This window comes from Pempheris klunzingeri, chromosome 9 (assembly GCF_042242105.1).
Source record: "Pempheris klunzingeri isolate RE-2024b chromosome 9, fPemKlu1.hap1, whole genome shotgun sequence".
In the NCBI taxonomy this organism is placed as follows: Eukaryota; Metazoa; Chordata; class Actinopteri; order Acropomatiformes; family Pempheridae; genus Pempheris; species Pempheris klunzingeri.
Genome location: NC_092020.1, coordinates 15973004 through 15993458, shown reverse-complemented (window position 1 = coordinate 15993458; position 20455 = coordinate 15973004). Strand labels below are relative to the sequence as shown.

The following is a 20455-nucleotide window of genomic DNA, read 5'->3' as shown; positions in this document are numbered from 1 at the left end:
GAGAAAGCGTAGAAATGTCGCCCTCATCTGTTTACAAAGAGAACAGCCAGGCCTCTGTGGGTTTGGCCTCCCGGCTGTTTTGTCCCAGTTGGGCCTAAAGTGCCGCTCCGGTCTCCAAGTTTGACTGCTAGAAGAATATGGCTTCAATAATGCCGAGGTCACAGATCAGTATCTTCTGTTTACTCCTGTGTCTCATTACCTCTCTGCTGCTTGTATAACGTTTTATTCTGTGTTTATGGTGTCCTGTTTGCCCGAGAGCTGTATTTTAATTTAATTGCCAGAAATAAAACGGAGCAATTTCAATCTGAACTCTTGTCCAAAACTGTAATGCGAGCTATATTTGACACAGGCCATAAGGTGCGAGTGAGAAAGAGAGTCTGTCATCCTCAGAAACGTTTTACAACCATTATCAAAGGCCCCCTTACATGTTTGGTCGTATGTGAGGGGTGAGTGAGTGTGTGGAGAGCCGGAGCCATTAATCATGACATATTTTGTTATATGGAGGCTATACAAGCCGGATGTAAGTGTGTATGGGTGTGTTTTCAATGCTTTGAGGGTCTATGCGTACACTCCCTCTCAAGGTCAAAGGCACATACATAGTTTATGAAGCGAGGTGTGTGTGTGTGTGTGTGTGTGTGTGTGTGTGTGTGTGTGTGAGGGAGAGAGAGAGAGAGAGAGAGAGAGAGCAGGGGTCGATATCCACAGCAGACTTACCCTCCCAAGGACAGTGGGACCCAGTGTGAGACAGAGCAGGGCGCTCTACCGTGGGATAAGTACAGGTTGGATTTAGCAAGGGGTAGTTAAGTGGAAAAGACTAACAGATGCTGGGGCTAGTTTACTCAGGGGGAGGGAGCCTCACCACAGCTCGAGCACTAGCACCCCGACAAACACACACACACACACACACACACACACACACAGTGAGGCTGCTGCATTCTCACTGCGGCTTAGAAAAAACAATTTTACTGCAATGGCTGGAGAACAGTTTGTATCTCTTTAAGCTATTTTAACAGCAGAAGTAGCTCGGATAAATTCCTCCTCAGTAAAGACAGACGCATCTCCTGCTGCTGAATTCAGTTTCAGGACATTAAAAGGCTCAGTTCACCAGATTTACATCAAACAACAAAAAACACCTACTACACATAATGAATGTAAGTTTTGGTTTTATTTTGCCAGGTTTTTCGAGTTTTCAGCCTCCAACCTGATACAATGGAGGTGAACTGAATAACAGCACTTCAGATACAAACAGTTCAGCTGATTTTGTTTGTTTTGTTTTTGTGAACTGGCCCTTTAAGAAACTCGCAGCTGTTTCAGATATCAAAACTAGACATGAACTGGACAAAGAAGTCAAGGCGAAGACCCTGAAATAACGACAGGTAAGTACAGGTACGCAGCAGCCTGTTGCATCAAATGATTGTAAAGCATCAACACGTAACATCAATATGCAACATATCTGAGGCTCATGGGTATTGTAGTATTTAGAGCCGCTCACTTCACCAAAACGACAGATATAACATGACTGAAACTGGTGGTCATAACATAAACCTAAATGTTTGTTACACCCTGTCCTGTGTTTCCATGTTAAGTAACATTGACGATATTGTTGAAAGAAAAAAAAATTACAGAATGAAGAAAAACACTTCCGGTGCCAGCGGTCCTCCCACTTCACAACTCCATACAATGTTATTTTAACCAGCACCTACCAGCCAATCAGAAACAAGTATTTCCTGCGGCTATGCTATAACTTGCATGAAAAACATGCATGGAAACCACTGGCTCTGTTAATACATCTATGACCGGATGTTGTTGCGACTATTCAACTAAAACCAGTCAACCAGATTTTCAGAGCACACATGCGCTCCTCACAAAACACAAAAACAAAACATAAATCCTAGTCTCACTCGTCAGGGTCACCGAGGGAACACTCCCCGTCATATTCACAGCGAATACACAATAAGAGCCAGAGAATCATTTCTGTGCTATCACGCATGACCTCACCAGCCACACACGGACAACACACCCAGTCGCTCTCCGTCTCACACACACACACATAAACCACTGGCATACCAGAGGGCCTATATTTAAAATGAGCCCTGGGGATGTTTTTTATTTTCAGCATTTAGACATTCTATCAAAAGTGGTCAATGTGGATACTTGGGTGAAGAGAGAGACTGTGTGTGTGTGTGTGTGTAAGCGAGTGAGTGTGTGTGTGTGTAAGCGAGTGAGTGTATCAGTGAGACTGATAGTAAAACATAGGTGTGACGAAACATAATCACGGCACAGGAATAGCAATGAGTCGACAGCTTTTTTACAATAACATAATAAATACGCATTCAGAGAATGATGATTACTGAATGTCTGAGCCAGACCCAAATAGTTACAAATTTGCCAAGGCTGCAAAATACCACCTTCCAAACTTGTAGCCATTCCAAATACAGCCCTATCATCCCACGTCTCATTTTCAAAGCCTCTCTTTTCTCCCTCTCTCCTCCCACCACAAATCCCAGAACCTCGAGCAACAGAGAGGGAGAGCGAGAGAGACAGAGGAGATGAGGGGAGCATTTAAATCTAGCGTTCCGTGAGTGGTCGGGTCGGTGTCTGGAAATCTTTCACATCCTGTTTACGCCGGGCAGATTTCAGCCCAGGACCGCAGAGAGCTGGCCGGGCCACTGCTTGGACACAGCTCCTCTCTCTCTCTCTCTTTTCTATCTGCTCCCTGCCTCCCTCGCCTAAAGATCTCAGTCTGCAAACCTTTCCCCACCGCCTCCGTCCTATCAACACCTTCAAACCTAAAGCAAACAAGCAGACGTCTAGTTCGTTCCGCTGCCCACGGCCGCAGGAATATACGACCGCGGTGGAATCAAAATCCTGATAAAAAGAATCCTTTTCATGGAGACCAAACATGGCCAAATCACACAGCACCCCCTTTAATATCCAAGTTTAATACAGTTATGTGGTCATATTTACAGTGTCCTATATCAAACGGAAAGTTCCAGACTGGAGAAAGATGATCTGAGAAGTTTTCATGCCTGTAAAGAATGGGAGCTAAATCCTGATATTTGAAATCAGGTAGTGTGAAAATATAACATCGCAGAAGTCTGCTAAAGATGGTCAGACATCGAAGATTAATGAACAAAGGATCCCTCTGTCCTCTTTATATCCCCCTGAATGAAGCAGTTTGTACTTTGCTCCTGTAATCATTCTCCTCCTCTGTGCCTCCCTCACCTCTTCCTCTGAACTCAGCGGCACTTGCAGGATTTGACGACCATATTGGAGAGTTGCTCAACACGTGGCGTGCGGCCTATGAAGTACATAATGGTGAGGGGCTCCAGGTCCTGAGGAACACAGCAGGGCGAGGCAGAGGCCTCGGGGTTCAGCTTGTTGTACAGCGGCAGGATCTGAACCAGGGAGAAGAAATAATGGTGTTAGAGACCCTGAAAGACATCAGTTTCTTACCATGAGTGATGACGCCCATCATGATTTTGAACCTCTAACACTTCTAAATCTAAATTAGTGCCCAGACTTATTGGCCAAGTGAACTAAGAGTCTCTGCAGGTTGCCTGGCACCATAACCATGACGACCAGACCTCAGGTTAGCCGTTTCCCCATAGACATTAATGTGTGTCCTCCTCTTTTCAGTCTTTGTGCTAGGCTAAGCTAACCGGCTGCTTGCTGTAGCTTCATATACAGACATGAGTGGCACTGAATTTCTCAAGAAAGGGAGTAAGACGTCTATCGATCTCTCCAATCAAATTTGATAACATCATAGCTTTTTTTTTTAGAGTCTTTGATTATTCTCTATATCCTTTAACTCCTGTCTGTGAGTGTTTTATTTCTCTGCCAAATACTTTAAAATGTACAACAAAAACTGCAAAACTCAGTCAAACCTTGGAACTGAGAAACTCAAATTGTGAGAAAACCACAGAGGCATTTGTTTACTGCAGAAAAATGTCTCATTGCAGCGAATTCCAGTGTCAAATAAAAATGCAAGTCCTGCACATCTATATGACAATAGAGGACATAGAGAAAGTAAATCAGAGGGTTCTGTTAGCGTCAGTCCGGCTGCAGGCTGAGCTGATGAGACAAACAGGCTGTGTTACATAAGCCTATACGTTCTGTAACTGGCATCTGTGAGGTGACAGCCCATTTATGGTTGTGGGGTTAACCAATCTGAGCTAACTGTGGTGTTAAGTGACCACAAACAATGCACTTAAAGCTCATTTAATGGCCAACGTCACTCTCATCAAGTTTCTGTACATTGAAGTCAGGCTGGAGGCTGATTGGAGTTCGGTCCAAACCAGAGTGTTTTACTGGAGACGAGTTACTCTCAGAAGTTGCTTTTGTTTGGACTGAAGCAACTCTTTCTAATTGAATCACAGATGATTTCTATTTATATAATTTGGCTGCGTATCCACATGGAGAAGTCATTCAAATTATTAACAAAAAACACATTTCCTGAGTTCTGATAATTGGAAAAACACCACCACTGTACCGACCGCTGCCAGCTCACCATGTTATAGTGGTTGTTGGCACTCCAGAGGTAAGGACAGTTTCCTGCACAGAAGTTGGCTTTGTAACCTTTGGGCTCATGGATCCACTTCCAGTTGAGGTCACGTCTGAAGTCGATGTAGAGCGAGCGCAGGCAGCAGCCCTGGTCCGAGCTCCTGAGACACGCGGAAAAGAGACACAGCGTGCACACAGAAATATTACAACTTCCATCCTGCTCTTTAAGGTCCGAGTTGGGTCATGGGAAAATGACAACGGGTCACCATCGAAGAACCAGCCATCACATGGTAATGACTACACAAGGCTGCCAGAGTTTTCTCCTGCAGCGTGAGGTAGCCTAAATAAATCATTGCACGCCCGTTGGCCTGCAGTCTAAACACAGGGTCAATTTTGTTAGTTTTGCCACACAATCGTCTCCAAAGTGAGTTTTGGGTCTGGAGGGAAAAAAACTGATCTACAACTAGATTTCAGAGTTATGAAACTACAAACCCTGGAAGAATGTCAGCCCTGTCAGTCAGTCTCACATAACCACACACACACACACGGCTGCTGGCTGGCGGCCTACCGGGAGCAGGTTGTGGTGTCTGTGGCGGCCGCCCTCTTCTTGCGGTTCTTCTTGGCCGGGTTGTCCACTCTGTCACTGGGCAGTACGGTGAGGATGAGGTGTGGTGTCTTGGTGCTGAAATCTGCCTGACCTTTAACCTGCCCGGGCTTTCTGATCTGACGAAGAAGCTCATCGTCCACACCTAAGGAAATCAGGGTAACAGTTCATACAGTGGTTCTCAACCTGGGGGCCGGGACCCCGAGGGGCCGCAGGGTAAACATGCGGGGTCATGTAATGATTAATAAGAAAAATATTTATTGAAATGAAACTGTCTGAGAAGGATTCATCACTCATTGGTGGAACTGCTCTTGTTCTCTGAGAATTTTGAAGTTGTACAATTTTTATTTGCTGCTGAACAGATTGTACAATACACCAACTGAAATAAATATCTGATATAGTCGTTTCATAAGCCAGGAACTGTTTGTATCTGACTTCATGGTTCTCTGGGTCTCTGTGGCTTATAGAAGTACAGGAGCTCGAAACAAGACTCTGCTTGTCCGACATCAGCATCAAAAGTTGAAATTTTTTCCAAGTGGTAAAAAAAAACAAAAAAAAAAACTTGGCTCAGCTGAGTGTAAATGCTGAGGAAAGTGCCGTAATTTGGGGCCTAAATGAAGCGACGCATACATTCAATAGTTTCACAGTGTGTGGAGGAACAGTTTCTCCATTATTCCTGTGTGTGTGTGTGTGTGTGTGTGTGTGTGTGTGCGTGATAGTATGTCCTCAGGATTCATCAATCATCCTGCAGGTGCCTTACAGAAGAGTCTCTGCTTTATGTTCTGACCTGCAGGATTATTGCTGCGCTGATAAATCTTCCTCAAGTGCTTTTATCGCCCCTACAAATCCACATACAGCCAACCTGTTGAATTTGGACTCCTGATCTCTGCAACCACTGGGGTAAACCTGAGCCTTCACCTCACTAGTTTAATTCATCAAATCTTTGGCACAATCATGTTTGTTTATTTATTTATGTGTAGTGGTTAGCTCAACAGCTGATTTCCACATGTATCGTCAATAATACCTCATGCTGCACACTGACCAGTCATCTACAAACAACACACACCTACAAAAAGTCTAAAGCATCGTGCTCAGGCTGAATTTAAAATCCCCGTCTTTTCCAGTACGTCTCAGTCAATGACATGAAACAACTTGTCTGGACCAGGACGCTGCTCTAGTCATCAACTCTACACACACACACACATAACAAGACTTGACGAGCATGAAACACAAAGGCAGCAAAACAAGCTGCAACAAACCTGCAAAGAGAGCCTCCAGCTCCTCGCTCTTATTGGGAACAATGTTGTTGGTTGAAGGGACGAAGGTGCAGCAGGGACAGTGGACGCCCAACTTCAGGCCAAGATTATTCTCTGATCAGTAGAAGGAGACAGAGAAGGCAACACGTTGTGCTCAAATGATGAAGAAGTTCACAAACACTGTACATATGGATCATTATGTGGAGGAAACGGCCAACCTGGATCAGACACCCAGTCCTTAATGGTTTCAGTGACGTCCACAGAGATCCAAGCTCCCTTTGCCTTCGGCTGAACGGTGCGGGAGTCGATGTAGCGTTGAGTGGAGGTGCTCTCTTCATCTGGCCTCAGCAGCTGACATAACACACACACACACACACACACACACAGAAAGATGAGACAGTGATGGAGCTGATGTACAGATAAACAGTCTAACACAGTCTGTCAGAATAGTTCGTAAATATTATCATTTCCATGGTAGCAAAGGGAGCAGAGAGTTCATATCAATGCAACACATGAATGGCATAGTGCAAAACATTCATCAGGCATCTCAATTATGTTCACTCACTTTCCTGAGGGCACCATTTTTCTTTAAGAGGTGTAAAACCCCTCCCTCAAGGCAAAATATGAACATAATTGGTGAAGATTTATGGTCGTAATAGTTATGTTGTCCCGATGCCTGAAGCCTGGAGAGGATAAATCTACAAAAAACCAATTGAAACAGTATTCCTGGTCATACCTTATGCATACGAACATTATTTTTTAAATAGCTATAAAAAGAATAAAAAGAAACAAGTGAACAACTCCTGAATCTGCTTTTTTACAATAAAAAGGGGGAAAATAGGATTCAAGTGATTTTAAAGAAATGGATTAAAGGATCATTTTAGACCTGGGCTATATTTTTACATATTTGTGGTTGGAAATGACTGGTAGGTACAAAAAGTTCTGGAGGCGAAGGATACACAAAGACTGTAATGTAATTCTTTGGGGCAATTGTGCCTGTCAAAGTACAACCACTAAAAGTGCTTGTTTTTGCCGCTGACAGGCTCAGATTGTTATTCAAACAACATCAGAGAAAGGATTCCTACAGAGACAGACCTGGAGGATCATTATTGCTTAATCAGAAACAGCCATCATGTGATCCAGTTCAAAGCCACTCCACTCACATTTTTACAACGAAGAACACAGGAGTTGCTGGTCTAGTTGCTGTGACTCTGGTGTTTTAGAATGTTAGATCTGATCTGAATCTGAATCTTCACAGCACCAAAGTCACAAAATAACGCAAACAAAGTAACAGATCAAAGCAGCAGTAGACCACTAATTCCTGTGTTCTTCAAAATAAAATTACTGTTTTTGTCAGTGAAGTCTGGTGGCTTTAACCAGAAACAGCCTTTGTATCATTTGGTTTAAACAGTTTTATCTCTGTTAAAACCCAGGTTTAAGAATACAGGAGCTATCCTTTAAGTGTCTCCTTCATAAATGGGGACAAATGTGCTTATTTGGATGGCAAAGTTTAAAAAGACATGGAAATCAAATTGTCTGTTAATGATACAGCTAATTACTCATTAGTCTGCTGGTTCTGCTGCAGTCAGAGAGATGAACAGGTGAATTAATGTCAGACCGTTTACCTGATAGATCTCCACTCTCTGCTCTGAGGCCCGGGCCTGCGGGTTGGGAGCTCTGAAGATCCTGAACTCAGCCTTGACCAGGGTGCTGTTGGTCAGGTCGACTCCACTGACGTCGAAGTGGACGACTCTGTAATGTGGGTTGGGGGCTGCTGGCTGTAGGGCGTCTGGAAGAAGAAACACAGAGCGCAAAGGATGACTAAGGATCCAACAACATCTCATGCCTTCTTCGACAATGTTGTATTTATACTTTTGGTCAAAACAGTGCTGTGATGCATTGTCTCGGACATAATTACTGCTGATGAGTGTCTCGGAACTAAATTACAGGTTTGGGCATTGTGAGTAAATGTGTCTGGTCTTATGTTTAATATATGCGTTTGTGGGGTTTTCTGTTCACCTCCCAACTAGATGGTTATGTAATTATGTTCCATCCAGTATCCAGTGTCATTAATCTTAAAATCTCCCACATAAGAGCCGTGACTTAGCCACAATAAAGCGTCTCTGAAGGCATCAGAGTCAAGTGCCGTGCTCAAGGGTTCATCTGCAGGAGCTGTTGAAGGAGAAGAGCAGGATAACACATGATAACTTCACTTTCTCCACCACATCTTCCTCAGTTGCCCAAACACCACTGCTTCCATTTTATTAGAAGCTCCCAACAGTCTCCCTGCTTTACAACAATATAAAGAGCCACCTGCACCAGACACATTAAGTGGTGTTTATACATCAGTGGATCAGCAACTTAACCATATTTAAGCTATTAAAAAACTTTGCTGCTCACACTGTCGTGCTGTTACCTGAGTGTAGTGCAGTGCTTTCACATATTAATATTATTACCTAAGTAGGATCTGAATACTGAATATTTGCTTTATTTAAGAAGGAAAAAGCTAAAAAAAATAACATGAGATCATATCTGGTAGGTGTGCCACACTCACAACATCCTGTGCAATACACACGTATGTAAATCATATAGATTTTCTCTCTCATATTTCTACATTTGCATTTGTTTTTATATTTTGTCATATCCCTTGTTTTTGCACAGATTCTGCTACTAACACGTTCTGCCTCCTCTGAAGCTGTAACAAGTAAATTTCCCCTAAATAAAGTCTCTCTTTTCTGTAGTGACCCCCTCAGAGACCCCGGACCACACCTTGAGGACCCTCTCGCATCCCACATGCACTCACTCGTGTCGGTGCGGGGGGGCAGCATGTCGATCCTCTGCACCTCTTTGGCGTAATAGTCCTCTTCGCTGCTCTCGCGCTCGCACGCGGACTCGGCCAGGCGCGCGCGCTCCTTCTGCAACTCCCGCGTGCTGTTGTAGAGCAGCATGACCTCCGGGGGCACGGGGCTGGACGGCGGGTCCTCGTCCTCGTCCGGCGGGCTGCGGATGCGTAGCTTGCTGAGGATCTGCCCGCGGACCGCCTCGATGCGCCGGGACTTCTGCCTGTCCAGGTTGATGGACTGGCACGTGTTGAGCCCCTCCACGAGCAACACACCGGAGAACCGGAGCAGCAGCAGCAGCAGCGCGAGGCGGGGGAGCCACATGGTCCGGAGAGGAGACGGAGGGACGGAGAGCCTCCCTGCACGGCCGCGGAGGAAACCAGCTCAAACAATTAGGGCCCCTGTGGCGGACTGAGACTAAAGCAGAGTGTCCAAACCGAGCATGAAGAAATGTGTGCGTAAAATTCAAAACTGAGAGTCAAACCAATGCCCCCAAAGCGCACTTAAATAAAAAAAAAAAATTTAAAAATCCAATATCCAGTTATAACAGGCTATTTTGGTCAAAACCACTTTCTGCGGAAAAGGAAAACCACATCTGCTGACTTTACATTTATTCTGCTAAGGTACTTTTGTAACATCGTTCATACGTGCCTGCATATTTTAACACAACACACACAAAGACGGTTGTCATTTATTCATTAGTCTAAATTTAAATTATTAAATCTAAAAAGGAACATTTCAGTACAAGAGCAGCAGCTTCTCCCCTCCAATTGGTATCACACACAACCAAACTCCACTGTAAAAACCTCTAATTTAGTGATTGGAAAGTTGGCAGACGCTTTCACTCCAACCTGGTGCGCACAAAAGCTCAGGTGTTATCTCGTGAAGGTGAAGCTATGTAGTGACAGTCTAACCGATGAGTTAGAGTTTTATCCGTCTCCGGTTTCCGTCGTCCATCCTCGGATAATTCAACAGCTCTCAGGAAAAACGAGTCACCGCAGGAGCTCAGCCCATGTCGCAAATCCTCCAAACACAAACCGGAGCTGCTCACTTCATCCGAGGCAGCGGGGTCCCCGTGATTTCTCCTCCATCTGTGGAGAGAAAAACTGGCCCATGCCCGTGTCCAGAAAATCTAGTTACAGCTTTAAAAAAAAAAAAAAAAAAAACCCAATGAGATCCTCCCATTCACTGTTATAGGTAAACAGAAAGCAGCCTGCACTAAAACTGAGGAAAAAAATGTTGATTTATGTTGGAAAAACCATGGTGGGCCTGTTAATCCCCCTCATATAAACATCAAAACACGGAAAAAGTCAGACGACATAAAAAGACATGACGCAGAAAAATATATATGAAAGAAGTCCTTGTGCTGGGAATTAAAAAAAAGAGGAAACTTTAGAGTAATTTAGAGATCTCCCGGTTTAAATGAGCTCCAGCCGGAGAGCTCTGCTAAAAACACTCAGACCTGCTGCATGATGGGACTCCATTAATGTGCAGATCCTCTGGGAGAGACTGCACCCGAGACAGAGGGAGAGGAAGGAGGGACTGGATGTGAGAGGAGGAGGAGGAGGTGGGGTGCCACCAAAGTGAGTGTGTGATTATGTAGGCAAGGGCCATCTTCCACTCACCAGCACACACACACACACACACACACACACACACTTTGCCATTTCTCTTTCCACAAAAATGCTCTCACCACCGTCTCTCTCTCTCTGCAGGTAAACATCCCCAGAGGACACACCAGGTTTACAGGAAGAAGTTGACATTTTGGTTAATCCACGTTCTTCTGGAGAGCTTGATGAGGAGATTGATTCTTTTCCACTCTCATGTCTGCATTAGTTTAGCACAAACACTGGGAGCAGCTGGTCTAGCTCTGTAAAAAAGTCCACATACCAGTAAAATCAACACTTCTATAGCTGAATAATTCTGGGGGGGTTTTATTGTGTACAAAAAATTAAGTGTAAAGAAACAAATTTGCAGTTTAAGACGGTTTAGGACACCAGTTGATCCTCCAGGAAGTTACTAGTCCCAGTTAAGAAAAAGTCAAGCATATATCTGTGCATAGATATAGTGAACTGTGCCTTTTTGTGTGGGTTTTGTTTTGGACATATTAAACAAAATGCGTTCTCACATGTTAATTAGTGAGATTTGTAGGTGCTGGAAGATGGATTTTGTTACCTGGCTAACATTTTTCCAGTCTTTTTGCTAAGCTAAGCTAACTGATCATCAGTTATAAGCCACAAAGCTCACTTCTATAAATAAATAAAACTAGATCTTTACATGTCAAAATGATCAACTGGAAGGTAAGACGTGCAAGTCCATTCCAGTGATTTGAAAATGCAGCTTTCATGAGGATCTTCGTGTAATTTCCACCTTATTCATGGGGATAGCTGAAGGCTTATCCTAATGTCATTAAATCACCACACAGCCCATCCCTTTTTATCTTTATCTTTTCCAGCTTTCAATCTGGGTCCTTTCTTTCCCCTCCGTTCCTCTCCGGTCTCATTGTTAATTACAGCTCAGAACTTGGAGAGGACTGTTAATCTGTCAGGGGTGGCTTTTATTGCTGCTCTGCTGCCATCCCATTATACCGTTATTATAGTTGCGGGTGCAGGCCTGTAATTGCTGTAAGTAGAAGGGAAAGGTAGGAGAGACTCAGGCTGCCTCGAGGCTTCTGGTCAGGGCAAACCCCCCCCTTCATCGTCTGTCCTGGCAACGTTTCTAAAAATGATAGCGCCACCAGCGAACAAACAGGCTCCTGTTCCAACATGACGACGGCTGCTGCTGCTGAACCATCTCAGACAGCCAGAAATGAATGAAAAGAGCTTAATTTATCTTTAGGGACTACAACTCTTTCTTTCAGTGAATTTAAAAAGATCAGACGCATTGTGAGGCAGCTCAGAGCACAGGAGCCCGCCCAGGTGGGGTGTCATATGTGTGTGCGCTGTAATATGAGGCATAAAGGAGGAAAAAAAGAGTAACTTCCTCAAAAACAACTTCTGGCCTGCCTGCTTTTTCTGCTTCTTTTCCTCAAAGCCAAATATAGACAAGCCACTGCCACGTCATCTGGCCCTCAGCACTTTCTTAAACCCTGAGAGAGGGCGAGATGGGGTTCAGAGCCTGCCGCTCACTCGTCTCTGGGGTTATATTTTAGCTTGTCTTTAATATAAGTCAATCCATATTTTCCACAAAAACCTAAAGCGATTTTGGCCGTCACGGAAATCAGGACAGTTTTATTGAAAAAGAAAAAGAGCCAGAACACTTATAAAAATAAATACAGATAAAACCACTGGGGGTTACGCTCAGGGGAACATTTCCATCTGTTATTCTTCAAATCTTTTTCCTCCATTGGCAGCATCGGCCGCTTAAATGTCATAACTATAATCAACCAAACAGCGTGGCCTCTTTTCTCCAGTCCAGCCTGTCTCTCCTCTCTCTACGAACACCCACAGTCCCGTCTGATTGAGGTTGTGTGTGAGAGCCGTCGATGTCCATCAGCGGCCGTCTACGCCTCGTCTTCGTTCAGCAGCATGTTGGGGATTCCTCTGGAGATTGGGAACTCACGTCCTGACTCGGGGCACTGCAGGCAGCCCTCCATCACCTCCACCTGCAACACAAACGCCACCCAGAGCAGGCAGGAGGAGTGAGGCCACCGCCAAGATCAACATTCATGTATTGTCACTAAGCAAGTACAGAGAAAGTCATTGTGGCAGGCAATATAAAAGCAATATAAACGGAGCTTAATGTTAAAAAATAAATCAAAATAGAAAAAGAAAAGATTAATAAAACCTGGAGAGTTAATACAAATGTTACCTCCTACAGTGTAGACAATACAATTATGCAGTCAAGGCACAGTTTTTAGAGCAGTGGATTATTGCACAGAATAAGTGGACATATTGCCAGAGATAGAAATACACTATGTGGCACCGCTGTTGCCATACTCTTTGTTTGGAGTCCCTTTAGTCCCATTTGAGGAAAGTCTTAAAGAGGTGTACGACACTTTTTTTACCTTTCAAGGTACCTAAACCAAAAAATTCCAGACTCTCAAAGCCTTAATCATCTAAATTTATGCCCACAGCAATTAATGTGCATATTGTCGCTTTGTTTGTTTTACCTGCTGCTCATATTAACTGGGATTGTTTCATTTCAAATATTAAAACATTTTTGGTTTACATGAGTGACTTTGAAAATGAAACACCAGTTGAAGTTGAAAGTTGAGTTGAAAATCAAGCACGTTCCAAGGAGTATATGCAAATACAGGCATATTTATAACCTTGAAAACATGACAGTTAAAATTATTTCAAGACCTTGTATGAACCCTGTCAATGCTACAGCATACAATGACCAGGGTCACACAATCACAGCTCAATAAGAAAGGTTAAAGGTATCCGGTGGAGTTTCTGATCATTAGTGGAGCAAAGGAGCAGCTTTTTTTTTTTTACACTACTCCAGTGGTCGACAGGTGGCGGTAACACACCTAAGAAATGCAGCACTGCACTAAAAAGGCAGAGAAGAAGACGACTGCAAACATGCTAACACTGATGTAAACAAAACATGACTGAAAATATTTTTTAAAAATCTGTTTGTCTATTGTTTTATGAGGGAGGAAATGATCTCAACCTTGAGGATTCACACACTGTGTTTTGGTGAGTAACACTCAATATAAGTACTAGTTACATAAAACTGTAGCATTTTTGTTCCCATGTCTCATCTCTACAAAAATCTCCTCCACTTCATGGATGTGGTGCAGCTTTGAAAAACAAGACCTTCTGCAGGAAACGACCACATGAAAGCTTTGTTGCTAATTGCTGCTGCCAGTAATAGAAACAGGATGTCAAGAACATACTGTACCTTTTATAGGTTGCTCTGAGAGAGAGTGAATATTGGTAGCTGCTTTAGTTTTATCCAAAAGGTGCACTTAAGTCTTTTATACAAAGACATCCCATAATTATCACAATAATTTACTGTGTGACACAAGAAGAAGTGGGAAACGCTGCTGGGATCCACAAGGTAAATAATGTCACCAGTGGAGAGGTGGTCGCTGGTAAAGATGGTGTCAGGCTTGTGCTGGTTTTGACAGACAATTAAAGAGCTAAAACAATTAAGAGTCTTTTCACCAGAAAAAAAGATGTTTGTGACCATGTCGATCAACAAAAAAATCCATATACATCTATTCTGATAATTAATGATTTATGTAAGTTTTCATCAAAATGCCCAACTTTCTCTGAATTTACTGTTTTTCTCTGTTTTATATAAATTAAAATTTTGGACTGTTGGTCAGACGAACCAAGACATCCGATGAGGTCACCAAAGCCTCTGGGAAAATATGATGGCCATTTTTCACCATCTTTGGACATTTTAAAGACCCAATTTTCAGCCCCAATAGGAATGCATACGTGCCGTCTCCAAAAATACAACTATATATCCTGGTAATAAATGTCAGCATATTTACCACTGCAGTAAAAACACTACTGGAGGAGCAGGAATGACTGTGAGCTCCTTACCTCTAGTAGCACCCTGTGCACTTGCTTCAGGAACTCTTCGTTGCTCTCGTAGTTTGGCGTCAGCTCACTCGGCAGGTCTCGTCGATGACCCAACTTCAGAGGGAGGAGAGACGGTAACAAGTGTTCAAACTGAGCAGCTGTAATTCATTAGTGAAGGCTACTGGGCGGAAGAAGAGAGCAAGACATGTTCTTCACCCACTGGTGAACAAGACGTGAAACAAAAAAAAACACGACACAATATCCAGCAATGGAATAATGTTCACTGTATACTGTACTGTATACTAATCTACAACCTGTGCTGCTGATACAAAATTTTCCACACTCGTTTGATAAAGGATTATAACGTGAGATATATACATAAGGCTTTATTTATAACTATTCCAATCGATAAAAACATAATACAACAAAAGTCAACGCATCACAGGGAATCAGTGAAGGACAGAAAACAAAAAGGTAACCAAGAACAAGTAATAATAAATCTAGACACCAAGTAAATGTATATAGTACAGAGAGAAAGAAGGGACACAAAGGACAAATAAAATACCCTGTGAATATCGCATAAATAGGGTAGCACATTTCTATTATAAAAGATTTAAAATTTAAAAAGGCGTTGTTTTAGTTTCCCTGCAGCATAAAACCTGCCAGTGAAATCCAAATTAGTTGTTTGCGTATAGCTGGTGGTGGGAGACCTGTCTAATAATAAGGAGCTGGGGGATTCTGACATTGGGTTATGGTAACCACTCTGCAATACCTTTGACTGCTTGTTTCCAGCTTAGTAGTATTTAATGGGCAAGTATTTGCCCACTGATCACCTATGTTTTCTCTATTTATCCTCTATGTTTGAATTCTCTCAGTTACCATACAGAGTTTTGCCACCATTTTATAAACAAACAAACAAACTGAATCTCACTGTGCACTTTTCTGCTAAATAAAATAGGATATGGTTTTGTTCTCCTATTCACTTAAACTTTTCCCCAAACTCTTTAAGCAGCTCCTAATACGAGCATGATTCCTCTGGTCTTTTAAGCCAAAATCGTCTCAAAATTAAGTTCTTGGAAGGATCGAGGACTGTCTTTTGGATTGGCTATATTCTTGGATATTCATGCTTGTATTGTGCAGTGCGCCTCACCTCCTCTGCAGCCTGGACCAGAACGCTCCACTCCAGTTTGGGGATCATCCGGCTGACAAACTGAGGATTGAACTCCACATCACTCATTTTCACCTCAGTAGCCTGCACAAATAAAACAGAACAAGGAAACAACACAATGTGTTAATGTGGACAGTCAGGGTCCCAAATCAACAGCCAGAAAGGAAGTACACCTACTTCTGTCTCTTGATCCTGACCATTCCCAACGTAAGAAACACCAAATCACTAACAGTCACCAGTAAATTAAGATTCTGCTCACAATATAATTTCTCTTTAAGGACAGTATAATGTAATTCACACTTCTATTAAATTAAGTATTGTATTTCAGGGATAACAGTAAAGTAGATGTTACAGACACGTTTTCTCATTGGGTTGTGGGACTTTTTGAGGGCACGAGTGACTGTAGAGCAAATATTTAACACTGGAAATTCAGAAACTCAAATTAAGAGAGCGAATGCATTTTTCTAGATAGAAAATGGTGTGTGATTTCGAGTTCGTTTCTTCATTAAAATATGGAGATGATAGCACAGCATGAGGAAATCAAATAAACCGGGTCATGCATATTTATCTCCATTGCTTGCCTCTAGTTACCTGGTTATTGAATCTCTTCCAAACAAACAATAATCACATGTTCAATGCTTCAGTACAGGTCTATCATGAAGGAAATGTCTGAAAAAGTTAGCGTTAAAAAGGCCTGACTGACACTCTGAACTACAGAAGCGTTTGTCTCTCCTTTCAATTCGACCCAAACAGCATCAAACATAAAGACTAAGTGATGTTTTAGCTCAGCAATGTTAGCAGTTAGCCATGTTGTTAGCAGTTAGCCATGTTGCTATCAGTTAGCCATGTTGCTAGGTTACCTTGATGAGCAGCGGGTATCCTTTAGTGACTCCCTTGACGTGAGATGTCAACATGTTGTGCGTGAGCAGCTTCATGTTTACGGATGTTTAAAGTCAGAAAGAACTGTCACAAGTTCAGAGGTATTTTTCCAGTAAATGTTCACAGATAATTTCAGTCTGCCGTCAACGGACATGTGGACCGGAAGTGCTGCTGTTGCATCGCTAAAAACGTTCCCCAAAGTTTTTCCTCCACTGCCGTTGGTTCCTGTAGTATACAGGTTCCTGTTTATTTTGTTAGTTATTTAGTTAGTTGTTTATGATTTTCTTAATTATGATGGGTAAGTCTCTTCATAGTACTGCAGTACAAGTTACTGTTTAATTAACGCGAAAGTGTTTTTTCCACAACCTTCATGCTGACAAAAATATACTTAATAGATTTCATGTAGCATACTTTTGTTGACCGGTAATGTGTAATCTATTTATTTAACATGTATATTCTATTCTTCAAACATGCCAGTTTTCAATAGTCTCCTTCTATTGTGGCCCAGTGACTTTTTATAAATACTTTTACGGAGAAATTGTAATTTTCTTTAAATGGCTTGCATGTAATGTGATGTGGTGTATCTTGTAGTCGACGCCTAAATTATGAAAAGTTAGCAAAACCATGTACAAAACTCTAACGGATTGGCGTTGGCGGAGAATCAAACTTCGGCTCTCGCCATGAAACAGGAAGTGTATTATAACTCGGCTGTAGATGATCAAACCTGGATGAAATTTATCAGGTTTGATGAGAGTCCGGCCCTGAACAGATCTATTAGGACAATATTCACTGACATTCATAGCGCCTCCTAGTGGGCAATAGGAAATGCCATGTTTTACTCCGTGAATAGACGGATGACCAGATCTACTTCAAAATGCTGTCAGATTACCCTAAAGGCCTTGACGAAGTTTTTTTTGCGAAAACTGTGACTTTTCGTCAAAGTGGAGTGGGCGTGGCGTCACAACGAAGTTCGATCCTTCGCCATGAAATTTCGATCAGCTATAACTCGGTCACACAAGGTTCCATCTTTACCAAATTCACTGCTTAATGACAGTCCGGGTCTGAACACACGTACAGGCCAATTTTGAATCATAGTCATAGCGCCACCCAGGTTAACCACAGACACCTCAAATTGGGTGAAAACCTTCCCAAGACTTTGATGTTGCTGTGTTACGAAGCTCTTGAGCTTTCGTCAAACACTGTCCCCGTGGCCACGCCTTCTTCGCCATGAAACTGGAAGTTGCTGTAAAATGGCCAGACATGATTCAAATCTCACCAAACTTGGCACACACATCAGGGGGACGATATTGTATAATTTGATCTGGTTTATAGCGTTGGGTTTGTCAAAACGGCTCAGCGGCGCCCCCTACAAAATTTCTTCGAGATTTTAACGAAGCAGCCTCTGCACAACATTTCACCTGGATGTGAAATTCACTGTGTATATGGCCAATGCCAAGACCTTAAAAAAGTCTCTTGGAGCCATGTCCTAAACCCAACAGGAAAAGCACTATTTTTATTTTAATTATGTGTCTAAAAATAGGCCCCATGCCTGTCCAAGCAGACAAACTACACCGACCTGAATTGTGGAAATTTTATCCTTTAAATCCTTCAAGATGCTTTGTTAAAATCACAAGTCTTTTCCCCACCTATTCACATACCTGTCACTGAGAAGGCCACACCTCCCAAGACTATATAGGCCAGCCCCCTCCACACCAGAACAAAGGAATGGATGTGAGTTTGTTGCCTCTCCTATTTTGCACTTTTACAGCAGCATTTGTTAAACTTAGTATGTATTTCTCAACAGTTATTGACTGTTTTCTCTGTTGTACTAGATTCCTGAGTTCATTGCGAGTACCTTAGTTTAACTGACCCAAAGACGGATGCATTAATGATCTAAGTTTAACTAGAGACTTCATTTGTATTATAACTGTCTTTGTTTAATATTGCAAGAGTTGTGATATTTTCTTATTCATTTGTAGACAAAATCATCCAGTCAACCAGTTGTTTTGAGAAAGTGGAAATTAAATACTTGGAACATCATGAAGGATCCTGTGTTTAAATGTGCACCCACATCAGATGTTCAGTGAGCCTGCGCCACAAAAGCCACAGTTTTTTCATGCTTCTTTAAATATCCTTTTTGTTTCAGTGTAAATAAATATATGCATGGCAAAGGTCAAATTATGGCTAAAAAATGATAAGAAATCCCAACATTCTGCAATTATTTCATTGGCCAACAGAGGGCGATACTGACTTTCTAATGGATGTAATACTGACAATCCCTGCTTTCCTAATTGTTTTAGCCTTTTATCTTACTTCACAATGTGCTAAACATCTCTCCCCTCTTATTTTAGGTCCCCCTTATGTATCGTATAATGTGTGTATTTTCATACCATCTTAACTTATCTTATGAGCACATGTGTTCTGTGAATTAAAAGTGTTTTGTGTTTTTTAACTGACTATAATTCTTCCACACATCAAATGCTAGAATAGAGTTTAGGATTAACAGACATCTGCATGCCTTTATTGCCTCATGGTCACAGCAACAGCTGCAGACGACAGGATCTCAGTCTCACTCTCTCAAAGATCATTTGATTTATATGAAACGTACATGTGACACACGTGAAATACATCTCGGTTCCAGTTTTAGGCTCGCTGCAGTAATCGCGAAAATTCAGGCAGTGTCGCCCAAACTGCGGCCGCGTGCCCGCGGCTGTAGACACGCCCCGACGCGCGCACATTAACGAGACCCTTCCAATGCTGCTTGCAGCTTTAATTTGTATTAATTTTGTAGACTCCTCATCTTTGTATTATACAGGTCATTCATACAGTTTATGATATAGTAAATACGTAATTACACACAGGAGCTGTGACAAGCATCAACCTGTCACCCTCAGACATGCATCATGCGCGCACACAAACACACACTCATTCTCACGCATACGCACAAACAGAGGGACACATTTCCCTCACACTTAAACAAAAAAGATAAAAATGTAAAACATTTCTTAAAACCACAAAACCCCGAATTTCTCATACTCCATTGTCACAAGATTCACACCCACTCGACTCTTATTTTGAAAACGAGTATGACAATACTTATAACAAGATTTAAAAAAAAAAACGAATAAAGAAACAAAAATAATGCAGGAAGGCAACTAAGGAAGTGGGCAAAGCAATTCTGAAGACAGAGTAGGTTAATTCAGATCCCAGGCTGCAGTCTTTTAACTCTTCATGGAAACAGAAGCACAAATGAGCTGCAGGTAGAAGAACCACTGGCTGACATTTGGATAGTTTACAGACGACTGATGTCCAGCTTGACTTTGTGAAGCTTTAACATAATCCAATGTGCTACAGAGTTTAGAGGCTTTGTGTGATCCGGTGTCTCCATTCAGTGAGGAAACGTGTTCTCAGTGTGAGTCAGTGTGTGTTGTACTTCTAGTAGGGAGAGGGCAGAACTGAAGAAGGCAACACAAACTAGTTAAAAAGAGAACTCTGCAAGGTTTATGGCACAAATAACAGCAGAGAGAGAGAGAAACAGGTGCATAGTGGGGCCAAAGCTGAATGACACTGTTGTGTAGTCAGGGTGAAAACCATCTGCAAACATCTGGAGGTTGTTAGCAAAGGACACTTACAAAGTTCACCTACTTCCAAGATTCAACTAGTCTCAGAGATGTTGGTCTCATAATTCAGTTGCAGGAGCTGCTGGACTTTTGACCCCTTATTTC

General features: G+C 42.4%; 2 protein-coding genes across 2 annotated transcripts; both read right to left on the bottom strand.

Annotated features, from left to right (window-relative positions):
* Positions 1–2911: 2911 nt before the first annotated feature.
* Positions 2912–9684, bottom strand: tgfb5 (transforming growth factor, beta 5). Its single transcript, XM_070837002.1, has 7 exons — positions 9167–9684; positions 7989–8152; positions 6582–6714; positions 6367–6477; positions 5072–5252; positions 4511–4664; positions 2912–3398 (listed from the first exon to the last, which is right to left on the bottom strand). Exons 1-7 carry the CDS (start codon positions 9525–9527, stop codon positions 3240–3242), a joined length of 1263 nt encoding a protein of 420 aa, XP_070693103.1. The 5' UTR covers positions 9528–9684; the 3' UTR covers positions 2912–3239.
* Positions 9685–12404: 2720 nt separating this feature from the next.
* Positions 12405–16893, bottom strand: trmt112 (tRNA methyltransferase activator subunit 11-2). The gene is made up of 4 exons (XM_070837005.1): positions 16712–16893; positions 15834–15935; positions 14705–14797; positions 12405–12807 (listed from the first exon to the last, which is right to left on the bottom strand). Exons 1-4 carry the CDS (start codon positions 16784–16786, stop codon positions 12706–12708), a joined length of 372 nt encoding a protein of 123 aa, XP_070693106.1. The 5' UTR covers positions 16787–16893; the 3' UTR covers positions 12405–12705.
* Positions 16894–20455: the final 3562 nt, after the last annotated feature.

Coding starts and splice junctions, on each gene's coding strand:
- tgfb5 (XM_070837002.1), bottom strand. CDS start 9,527: ATGTGGCTCCCCCGCCTCGCGCTGCTGCTGCTGCTGCTCCGGTTCTCC. Junction 6,715..7,988: donor AGAGAGTGGAGATCTATCAG/GTAAACGGTCTG, acceptor GTGTTATGTCAG/CTGCTGAGGCCAGATGAAGA. Junction 5,253..6,366: donor GCTGGAGGCTCTCTTTGCAG/GTTTGTTGCAGC, acceptor TGATTTCCTTAG/GTGTGGACGATGAGCTTCTT.
- trmt112 (XM_070837005.1), bottom strand. CDS start 16,786: ATGAAGCTGCTCACGCACAACATGTTGACATCTCACGTCAAGGGAGTC. Junction 14,798..15,833: donor TGGTCCAGGCTGCAGAGGAG/GTGAGGCGCACT, acceptor CTCCCTCTGAAG/TTGGGTCATCGACGAGACCT. Junction 12,808..14,704: donor TGCACAGGGTGCTACTAGAG/GTAAGGAGCTCA, acceptor TTTGTGTTGCAG/GTGGAGGTGATGGAGGGCTG.